This window comes from Meriones unguiculatus, chromosome 1 (genome assembly GCF_030254825.1).
Source record: "Meriones unguiculatus strain TT.TT164.6M chromosome 1, Bangor_MerUng_6.1, whole genome shotgun sequence".
In the NCBI taxonomy this organism is placed as follows: domain Eukaryota; kingdom Metazoa; phylum Chordata; class Mammalia; order Rodentia; family Muridae; genus Meriones; species Meriones unguiculatus.
The window spans coordinates 179,996,933-180,007,380 of record NC_083349.1 but is presented as its reverse complement, the minus strand read 5'-3'; the positions used below and the strand labels follow the sequence as shown (position 1 = coordinate 180,007,380).

The 10,448-nt window shown below is 51.2% G+C and overlaps 2 protein-coding genes across 3 annotated transcripts; one reads left to right on the top strand and one right to left on the bottom strand.

The window, feature by feature from the left end:
* Hmbs (hydroxymethylbilane synthase) lies at positions 1–8,379 on the top strand. 2 transcript variants are annotated; one of them, XM_021659401.2, is made up of 14 exons: positions 1–219; positions 2,170–2,223; positions 2,545–2,617; positions 2,945–2,994; positions 3,085–3,140; positions 3,453–3,530; positions 4,230–4,307; positions 4,400–4,475; positions 6,548–6,661; positions 6,929–6,967; positions 7,170–7,289; positions 7,585–7,638; positions 7,735–7,821; positions 7,907–8,379. In XM_021659401.2, the coding sequence occupies exons 1-14, from the start codon at positions 187–189 to the stop codon at positions 8,078–8,080; spliced, it is 1,086 nt and encodes a 361-aa protein (XP_021515076.1). In that variant the 5' UTR covers positions 1–186; the 3' UTR covers positions 8,081–8,379. The 2 variants fall into 2 exon arrangements, with proteins under 2 accessions (XP_021515076.1, XP_060228410.1); XM_060372427.1 differs by lacking the exon at positions 1–219 and adding an exon at positions 1,902–1,998.
* A 299-nt stretch (positions 8,380–8,678) lies between these two features.
* LOC110562573 (histone H2AX) lies at positions 8,679–10,030 on the bottom strand. Its single transcript, XM_021659368.2, has 2 exons — positions 9,099–10,030; positions 8,679–9,010 (listed from the first exon to the last, which is right to left on the bottom strand). Exon 1 carries the CDS (start codon positions 9,941–9,943, stop codon positions 9,512–9,514), a length of 432 nt encoding a protein of 143 aa, XP_021515043.1. The 5' UTR covers positions 9,944–10,030; the 3' UTR covers positions 8,679–9,010; positions 9,099–9,511.
* Positions 10,031–10,448: the final 418 nt, after the last annotated feature.

The following is a 10,448-nucleotide window of genomic DNA, read 5'->3' as shown; positions in this document are numbered from 1 at the left end:
GAGGAAGATGCCGCCCCTTCGAGGGAGGGCAACGGACGTGACGCAGAGCTCAGCAGGTCCTGCAGCCCGGCTGGAGTGCGGGCTCCTGCCTCATGTGCCTTCAGTCCCCGCTGGCCCAGGTCGCCGGCTCCTGCAGACGCCAGGGGACCGCAGCGGCAGCGCCGCGCCTGCGCCCTGAGCAGAGCCATGTCCGGTAACGGCGGCGCCGCTGCAACTGCGGTGAGTCCTGAGCCGGTGACCCGCACTTCACGGGGCTTTCTGGGTGCAACGATTGGCCCCGGGTTGCCATGCTTCGTCGTCTATTGGTCGGAATAGCTAGCTGTCATTTTCCCCCCCCTCCCTCTAGACTTTTTAAAGGGCCAGTAACTAGATTGCCTTTAGGAAGGGAGGGGGAGATCCTGAGCAGTCAGTCGGTGTGGCCTTGAGAGTGGAAAGATGGTTCATCGTGAGATTCCATCTCCGTGGGTCCAGGGTTAGTGACCCGGCCAGTAAAGGTGTACACATCGACAAGATCCTTTCACGAAGTAGGGGCCGAGGCAAATCCAGCTGCCTTGGAATATGCTGCACTTGGTTCGGGGGAGTACTCATTCTTAGAACTGTATACAGATTCTTAGAACTGTATACGAACATCCTGCAGGCATACACGCCTTCTCCCGTACTCCGTTATGGAAGTCACCAAGCCCTGGCCACCCACAAAGTCCCCAGTTGAGACACACCTGAATTACTACTGTGAGTGGGGAACCACCCCCGGGCCTTGTCGTTTCGCTCGCGCCTGGAAGGCTCTGGACTTGCGGGCAGGCCGCCTGAGATAAGGCAGAGCTGGGAGGCCTGCTTATCTCCTGCCCAGGCTGTGTGAGCAGCAGTCTTTGCTGAAGTAGTGAACACTGGGTTAGGGTAGGAAGACCTGGATTCCAGCATCCACTTTCTGCCTGTTCATTGCGCGTGAGACTTTTAGCCAGTAATTTGATCCCTCTGCATCTTTGCTTCTGTGACACTTGTATAAGTACCTATCCTGTCTTAACCTAGTAGGGTTTTTGTGAGGACAATACACAAAGACCATGGTTCAAAGACTGGGTCGGTTATTTTAAAGAATTGCTTGAACGTAGAAAGAAATAGCAATTCCTTTTTTATGGGCTCCTTGTGGCTTAGAATTTCGGTGTTATTTCAAGCCTAGCTAAACTGCAAAGGCCATCTCAGAGTCATCTGTTGGAGGAATAATCATGGTAGAGTGGACTGGAGTCCAAGAGCAAGTTTTCACTTCCTCCAGTGACCAAGAACCTGAGTTTCTGGCTACAGAGGAACCTGTGAGATGAGGAACCCAGTGCAGGGGAGGTGAAAGTTTCTATAGTGGCTCCGCTCAGCGGGAAGAAATAAGACCTTTGTGTCAGACTGCAGAACCCAGTTCTACCTGCTTGGCACTAAACACTTTTATCCAAGGCACCCGGACAGGGAGAAGAGGCGTGTCCCTCTGAGCTCTTGGCACTGGCTCTGACACCAGAGGAAGCATTCAGACCAATGAATGTTACACAGTTTAGCCCGGTAGCCTTATGGGACATCTTGAGGCATTGGATGGCCTTTAATTTCACAGGCCCTTGATGGGATGATGTCCCCAAAGTCACCCAGCAGGAACATGAACAGGTATTGACCTCAGTCCTTATAGGGAGCATTCTAGTCAGACTTCATGCCTCATCCGGGGGTTAGGGAGACTTTTTCAAGTGCCTGTGTTGTTGTGGACAGTGAGACTGTTCTCTAGGGATGGGAAGCTTCAGCCCTCCTGCCTGGCCCAGCCTCCTGTAGGTCCCACCCTCTGGCAGGGCCCACCCTCACTGTGCTGTGGCTGATGGGCCTTATCATTTCACCCACCTGGCTGTATGCAGCCCTCCCACTGAGGGCTGCCTTGGCCAGCCTGGGCTCTGGGGCTCAGTGTCCTTCCAACTTGCTGCTGCTACCACAACAGATCCCATTACAGCTTTTCTCTGGTCTCTGCTTCTGGAGCAGGTAGGAGGGCAGAAGGTACTAAGGAAGGTTAAAGGGCCAGTTGTGGGAGTCTTTCCCTATTTTCAGGCTCACCTGGTCAGGCCCTGGGAGTCCTTTCTCCTAAGCCTGTGATCCTGGTTCTTGGATAAGGTGTCCTGAAAAAGAATGTAACCTGGGGACTTTCTTCTGCAGGAAAAAAACGGCTCAAGGATGAGGGTGGTTCGAGTGGGTACCCGAAAGAGCCAGGTGAGTACAGACAGAGCCAGCTGTTGGAAGAGGTCAACTAACACAGGGTCACCAGTTGAGAGGACCCAGAGGGTTAGTTCCTAGCACAGAGCCAATAGAGTGCCTGGGAGTCCATTTCATGGGGACTGGCAGCTTCATCTGAAAAAAGTCCCTGGACCACAGAAGTGGTTGGGGTACCGAGAAAGGATTCTCAAGCCAGACCCTTCTCATCCCCATGTGAGAAATCTAGTCCCTTTCCGTATTTTTCTTGATCCATATGAGGATGTGAGCCTGGGGCAGTGGCCAGGGGAGGGCAGGAAACATCTGAATCTCTGTCCCCAGCTGGCTCGCATACAGACCGACACTGTGGTGGCAATGCTGAAGACCTTGTACCCTGGCATGCAGTTTGAAATCAGTAAGTTTTCTTGAGAAGGGTGAATGGGAGAACACAGCATCTCTGGCTTTGCAGATGGTCGAGGCCTGCTTGTAAGACTCTTGTCTTGGCTGCGTGCAGATGGAGGGATCGCCTCCTGTGAACATCTTTACCTCCAACTGGCTGGGCTAGCCTGACATTTAATACCTTCTGCCTTGGCTCTTTTTATGAGCGTGTTTGCCTTTTCTGTCACTGTGTGTATTCCTGGTGCTTCTGTGCCTCTGACCCCGCTGTGAATGTAGTACCAAGTTGAACCAGGGTGACTCAGTAGATGTGGGCTAATGGGTACCTGATTGACTCTTTCCTCAGTTGCTATGTCCACCACTGGGGACAGAATTCTTGATACTGCACTCTCTAAGGTAAAGATAGTACTTATCTTTGTTCTTCCAGCCCCTCTCCCCACTTACTCCCATAAGAGGTTCACTCTAAGGCTCTTTCTTCCTTGGCAGATTGGAGAGAAGAGCCTATTTACCAAGGAGCTAGAAAACGCCCTGGAGAAAAATGAGTGAGTGAAGATAAGAGAGTGTGGTACGCCTCCATTCTCTCGCTAGAACCCCAGAGTAGCTCCCCAATATTAGCAGGACTGTTGGGTTAGGCTAAGGCACTTATAGGCTTCCACAAAGGAGAGTGTCTTGTTTTGGAGTCACCTAACTGCCTAAGGTATAAAGTTGGCTGGGGAAAAGACTGTAGAGTAGTTGAGAACAGACTTCAAGGTCCTTACGTCTTAGAATGGCTAGAGTCGATGCTCCAGTGGGTGGAGAAGGGTCAGGTCAACCACTCAAAGCCTTTCTCCATGTCCTCCCGCCCTCATCTCTAGGGTGGACCTGGTTGTTCACTCCCTGAAGGATGTGCCTACCATACTACCTCCTGGCTTTACCATTGGTGCCATCTGCAAGTAAGAGTAATGCTCGGGAAGGGGCCTGGGCCGGGGCTTAATCCCACCCACCACAAGAGTCTTTGATTTTTTACTTTCCACTTTACAACTTGACCACTTAGCCCTCTTCTTTAAGGTTGTCAGTCTTTAAGCATGGCAGAAAACCCTGGAAGAGCCAATTGGTTGGCTATTTAGAGTGCATGAAGATGGGTTCAGGGGCATGGGCCTGTAATCCTAGCTATTTGGCTAAGACAGGATGAGAGGTTCAGGGCCTGCCTGGGCTAGGGAGTTGAAACAGCGTGAGGAACTTAGGGAGACTGTGCCTCAAGGTGTGGTGTGCAAGGATGCTAGCTTACGACAGCTTAGCTGGTGAAGGAATTTGCTGCCAAGCCCAGTGACCTGACGTCAGTCCCTGGGGTCCTCATGGTAGAAGGGGAGGCTTGAATCCCTCAAGTTGTCATCAGACTCACACACATGCTATAGCATGAACATGTTCCCCATTCCATAAATAAAAACTTAAACAAGAAAATGAAATAGAAAAACCTTAAAAAAAAAAAATGAAGTAAAAGTCAGGCCTGGTGGCTCATGCCTGTAATCTTTGCATTCAGGAGGCTGAGCCAAGAGGATTATTGTGAGTTTAAGGCTAGCCTGGGGTACATAGTAAATCTTAGGTCAGACTGAGCTAGAGTTAAACCCTTTATTTCATCATTTGCTCTCCAGACGGGAAAACCCTTGTGATGCTGTTGTCTTTCACCCAAAATTTATTGGGAAGACCCTAGAAACCTTGCCAGAGAAAAGGTGAGTGGGTCCTGGTGTACAGAGGACGGAGGGATGGACAGTGGAGAGCAGCGGGCAGCCTGTGCTTAATTTTAAACTCTCTCTGTGAGCAGCGCCGTGGGAACCAGCTCCCTGAGAAGAGTGGCCCAGCTACAGAGAAAGTTCCCTCATCTGGAATTCAAGAGTATTGTATCCTTTCCAAAGAGAGAAGGGCAGTGGTCAGAGAAGTGTTAGAGGACTCTGAGAGTCCTAAAAAGGACCTTCTAGAGCAAGTGGTTCATGAGGGCAGTAGATTGTCTTTCCATCTAGCCATCCATCCATCCATCCATGATCCACAGTCCTTTAATGTTTTCTTAAACTAAAGCAGGTGCCTGGCCATGAGAATAACTGTAAAACCAACATTGTTCCTGCTTATACAGAATTGACATGTTAGCTAGAGAGACTGACAGGCCTTGACAATACAAGTGATACTGATCCGTGATGACCTCTTGGTGGCAGGGATGGAAGGTGCTTCCATTTTTACTTTATGCTGCTAAATGGCTTTTATTTTTACAGTGAATATGTGCTATATCTCATAAAACTAATTTTTAGAAACAGTATGTCCTGGGAATGGAGAGATGGCATAATGGTTTAAAGCACTGGCTGCTTTTCCAGAGGACCCTGGTTCAACTCCCAGCACCCACATGGTGGCTCACAACTGTCTCTATGTAAAAGGGACTTTTTTTTTTTTTTTTTTTTCACCTGCTTCAATTATTGTCTCAGAGGCTTACTACCTCTGTCTGCTAACCTAGGCCTGCTCCTGGAAACTTCCAGTCCCTATACAATCCAACCTAGGCCTAGAATGTTTTCAGCCTCTGGGACTTTCTGCTTAATAGGCTCACCCTTTCTTACTGAGGTCACAGCTGGCTGGTTCAACTCAGCTGTTCTGGCTCAGGCGCCTCTCCCAGCTGACTTATTCAATCTGACTTCTCTATTGATTTCTCAGTTACTCTGCTTGGCCTCAGACTAACTCCAATAATCTTTTCTAAGCTTCTGGCTCTTTCTCATTCTCTGGCTCATTCTGTCTTCACCTGTGTCTAGCTTGTTTTCTCATTTAACCTTTCTCTGTAAAACTCTCCTGGTAAAACTGTCTCCTCTCTTTCTTTCCCTCTCTCCCTTTCCCTCCCTTCCTCCTTCCCTCCCTTCCTCTGCCTCTGTCTCCCTTTCTCTGCATTGCACCTTATGTGGCTGCCCTTTCCTCTTTCCTCTCATGAGAGTTGGCCATATCCTATTCTGTCATATCTGTCTCTGATTTGTCACTTTCTGCCACTCAATTAGAGATTACTTTCAAACATGGGTGCTTCTTCTTCTTCTTCTTCTTCTTTTTTTTTTTTTTTTTTTTTTAAGACAGACAGGGTTTCTCTGTGTAGCCCTGGCTGTCCTGGAACTCACCCTGTAGACCAGGCTGGCCTCACAGAGATCTGCCTGCTTTTGCCTCCCTGGGTGCTGGGACTACATGCATGTGCCACCACACACGGGCTGGGTGCTCCCTTCTACAAACTTAACTTTACCTTCATTGTTTGGGATTAAAGGCGTGTGCCACCAGGCCTGAACCTATCTTAACCTGAAACTTACTCTATACCAGGCTGCCTTGAACTCAGATCTGCTTTCCTCTGTCTCCTGGATTAAAGGTGTGTTTATATTCTAGCCTGATCATAGATCTAGAACGTCTTTGGATGTGAACTCTTTCCAGAACAGCCTTGTTCTGAATTAAGATTCCTCTATATCTCTAACGTCAGCTCTAAGGGATTTGATGCCCTCTTCTGGCCTCCACAGACCTACATGTATTTAAAACACCCATACACATAAAACTAACATAAATAAATAAAAACTAGTATGTCCCAGCCAGGCAAGGTGGTACACGCCTTTAATCCCGACACTCTGGAGGCAAAGGCAGGTAGCTCTCCATGAATTTAAGGCCAGCCTGATTTACAAAGTAAGTTCCAGTACAGCCAGAGCTACACTGTGAGATCCTGTCCAAAAAAGTCTTTTTTTTTTTTTTTTTTGAGACAGGTTTTCTCTGTGTAGCCTTGGCTGTCCTAGAACTCACTCTGTAGATCAGGGTGGCCTTGAATTCCCCTGCCTCTGACTCTAGAGTGCAGGGATTAAAGGCATACACAGCCACCACCTAGTAAAAGTCTTTAAAAAGTAAGCTAGAGCACAAAAGAGACTGTGGGGCCAAAGGTGCACTATGACAATTTCTCCTTAGCATCTCTCCACAGCGGGGAAACCTTAACACTCGCCTGCGGAAGCTTGATGAGCAGCAGGAGTTCAGTGCTATTATCCTGGCTGTGGCTGGCCTACAGCGAATGGGCTGGCAGAACAGGGTTGGGCAGGTAGGGACTGCCCCATTCCAATTCCTATTTAATTTGCCTCATTCCTGCCTTTGGTGTATCTTCTTGAGCATTCTGCCAATAACACTACAAGCCAAAAAGTAAACTTGGGCTAGGGAGATTGGGATTAATGGCCAGACTCCTGCTAGTGCCTCCCCCCACCCCCTTCAGGGTTCCTAGATTGGCAAACCCTTGATCACTGCTTTTGCCCCTCCCACCCCCTCCTATCCCCCCATCCCACTATTCCATCCGTTCTGTCTGCCTCCACAGATCCTGCACCCAGAGGAATGCATGTATGCTGTGGGTCAGGTAAGTTTGCCTGGAGAGGGCTTGGTTGATGAGGCTCCTTCAAGAGCTTTGGTTAATAGCCTTTGGCACCTGCTTCCTATCGAATAAAATGTTCAGGAAGGGGCAGCCTTTGGCATAAAGACCCTGAGAATCAAGTAGAGGAGGAATGTTGCCCACGTTTAGCTCAGTGACTGGAGAAAGATCAGGCCTGTTGTACCTTTAGGGAGCCCTAGCCGTGGAAGTCCGAGCCAAGGACCAGGATATCTTGGATCTAGTGAGTGTGTTGCATGACCCCGAGACTCTCCTTCGCTGCATTGCTGAAAGGGCCTTTCTGAGGCACCTGGTAAGTCTTGGGCTCCTCCTTCAGTGGTGTGGGAACTTGGGAAACCAGGAAAGGTACTTACTCAAGTTAAGTACTCTGTATGTATGTAATGTTTTGTGAGAGGACCCTGGTCTAGCCCCAGCAGCCTTTTCATGTATATGTGTATATATATATATATATATATTTTAGTTATATATTCATATATATTCAGTTATATCCATGTTTATATGTAAATTTTTGTATAAATAAAACCTATGCCTATGGGTCAAAAGTGGTGTTAAAGGCCCTTAAAGCTCAAAGAAACCTATCATTGCAGGAAGGAGGCTGTAGCGTGCCAGTAGCAGTGCATACAATGATGAAGGATGGACAAGTAAGCAGGGAAAATGGATGAGGGGCAGGCACTGGCATTTCTATGTGCACCCAAACATCTAAACAGCTTGCTGGTACAAAACGTTTTATTTCCTAGCTGTACCTGACTGGAGGAGTCTGGAGTCTAGACGGCTCAGATAGCATGCAAGAGACCATGCAGGCTACCATCCAGGTCCCTGTTCAGGTACTGACTGGGAGATGAGGGAGGAATAAAACAGAATTGCTTGTAATCTTCCCTGTCACCAAATTCTTACTCCTCTCTCATTCAGCATGAAGATGGCCCAGAGGATGACCCACAGCTGGTAGGAATCACTGCCCGGAACATTCCAAGAGGAGCCCAGCTAGCTGCTGAGAACCTGGGCATCAGCCTGGCCAGCTTGATGCTGCACAAAGGAGCCAAGAACATCCTGGATGTTGCACGGCAGCTTAATGATGTGCATTAACTGGTCTGTAGGGCACAGGAACCTCAGTTGCCACTTTCCAGTGCCTACATTTGGGTTTCAAGTGCCCTGTGCTCCCTAACTAGGATTATCCCAGGAGATTGAACCACAGGGTGTTAAGACTTCCAGAGACATGCCTCATCTTGAGGCCTTGATGACTGCCTTTCTTCCTCATAGTCTGGGCTTTAAAGTCCATGCCAATCTTTGAATGTAACCAATGTCACTAATAAACCAGCTGAATGTGGTTGTTTTGGTGGAGTCTGGGGAAGATTAAATAAACCCAAAGCCCTTCTGAACCCGAATTCTGAGTCTGGGACTTTTCTGTTGTAAACCATTCTATGACTGCTTCATGTTCTTGGAATTAAATCCCCAGGAAGCACCAAACAAGCCAAGAGAACAGCCTTCCATTCCTATAGCCTGCCTGCCTACAGTTAGCAGGATTTGTGTTTTGCAGCCTTTCCCATTCTAACTGCCTGATGTAAGGAAGTTACCCTGTAGTCCCATTCCCACAATTCATGCTGGGAACGTGGCTCTACCACGGAGCTATATATACATCCCGGGCCCAGGCCTACAGCAATCCAAAATAAATCAGACACAAGTCTTAAAAAACCAAACAATCCTTTAATAAAATTAGCCCATTGAAACTCCCCACTACCTAAGGTTCTAGTCTTGGCATAGGCTGCAAAATTCCAGTTCAGAAGCCAACAGTGGCTCAGTCCAGACAGAGATTCACCGACTTGTGCTGGTATCTAGGTGTTTGGGTTGTCGAGTCGCTGGGGAGAAAAGGAGATGCCTAGGCCCGGCTGCCAGTCTCCTGCGGCAGGAACACAACTTCTGTCCACAGGCCTGCGAGCGTCTCCCAGACCCTTTCCAGGACGCACCCTGGAGAAAACCGGTTCATAGGGTTTTGTCCCGGCCACACCGCACAGCGGCCTATGGGTAAAGACGGGGGAAACTGGTGTAAGAGGCCAGCGAGGGGAGGGGGCGCACGGGACGGACAACGGGATCAGCTCCTCTTTACCGAAGCCTGGGAAGCAGGTCAGCTCTGGAGGGTCCAGGCGAGAACTAAGCACCGAGCTGGAGAAACGACGTCCTGGCTGCAGCCGCGGAGGGACTCACCTTCCAGCCCACCTCGGCCGCCCGTCCCAGCGAGAGGCCGGACCTCCTCCCGCCGCAGCCTCTGCGCGCGGCCCGACCGAGGGCGGCGAGGCCGCGTCCCAGTTCCGGGATGGGCCCGGGCAGCGGCGACCTCCGTGGCTGACCCGGAGACGCGGGCAAGGGGAGGCGGAGACGCGCGAGGGAGCGAAGGGGGGGAGGCGGCGGCCCGGGCCGCAGCCCGAAGTGGCTCAGCTCTTTCTGTGAGGGATGTGGTGGCCCTTAAAAGGGCCTTTGTGGAGGAGTGGGGAGGGCTGGGCGGCCGCGGCGCGAGCCCCCTCAGTACTCCTGGGAGGCCTGGGTGGCCTTCTTGCCGCCCGCCGGCGTCTTGGGCCCCACGGTGGCGCTGGTCTTCTTGGGCAGCAGCACGGCCTGGATGTTGGGCAGGACGCCGCCCTGCGCGATTGTCACGCCGCCCAGCAGCTTGTTGAGCTCCTCGTCGTTGCGGATGGCCAGCTGCAGGTGGCGCGGGATGATGCGCGTCTTCTTGTTGTCCCGGGCCGCGTTGCCCGCCAGCTCCAGGATCTCGGCGGTGAGGTACTCGAGTACGGCCGCCAGGTACACCGGCGCGCCTGCGCCCACGCGCTCGGCGTAGTGGCCTTTCCGGAGCAGCCGGTGCACGCGGCCCACGGGGAATTGGAGGCCGGCGCGCGAGGAGCGCGACTTGGCCTTGGCGCGGGCCTTGCCTCCGGTCTTGCCGCGACCCGACATGGTGTGCGAGGTAGAATGGAAGAGAGCGACGTGAGGAGAGGGCTAACCGCCGAGCGCCGCAGTCGACTGTAGGCCCGCGCGGGCGGGCCCGCCCTTATAAGCTACCCGGACACGCCCCCGCGTCCGTCTGATTGGCTCTTTTTTTAATACCCGCCTCTGGTTGGTCGTAATTAGCCCATCGGTGACGCGTCTTGGAGGAGAGAGCGCGCCCAGTGATTGGTCCAATTTGAAAACCTTTTACCCGGGGAAGACGGCAAGGCGGAGTGGCCCTAAGCTGCCGGCTCAACACCCATGGAAATGGCCTATCCGTACAAAGCGCGCGAAATTTAAACGCTACTGCGCGCCACCAAAACTGGAAGACGAGAAGGGCGGAGCTTGGAGCCACCTCTACAGCGTCTGGGAAATCTGAGCCGGCGTAGGGTTTTAAAGGGAAAGGATCTACACTAAAACCTTCCACATTAGGGCACGTCCCACTCCGTCCTCTACTCTGGCAAAGGGAAGGCTT

Coding starts and splice junctions, on each gene's coding strand:
- Hmbs (XM_021659401.2), top strand. CDS start 187: ATGTCCGGTAACGGCGGCGCCGCTGCAACTGCG. Junction 7,639..7,734: donor CAATGATGAAGGATGGACAA/GTAAGCAGGGAA, acceptor TTTATTTCCTAG/CTGTACCTGACTGGAGGAGT. Junction 7,822..7,906: donor CCATCCAGGTCCCTGTTCAG/GTACTGACTGGG, acceptor TCTCTCATTCAG/CATGAAGATGGCCCAGAGGA.
- LOC110562573 (XM_021659368.2), bottom strand. CDS start 9,943: ATGTCGGGTCGCGGCAAGACCGGAGGCAAGGCCCGCGCCAAGGCCAAG.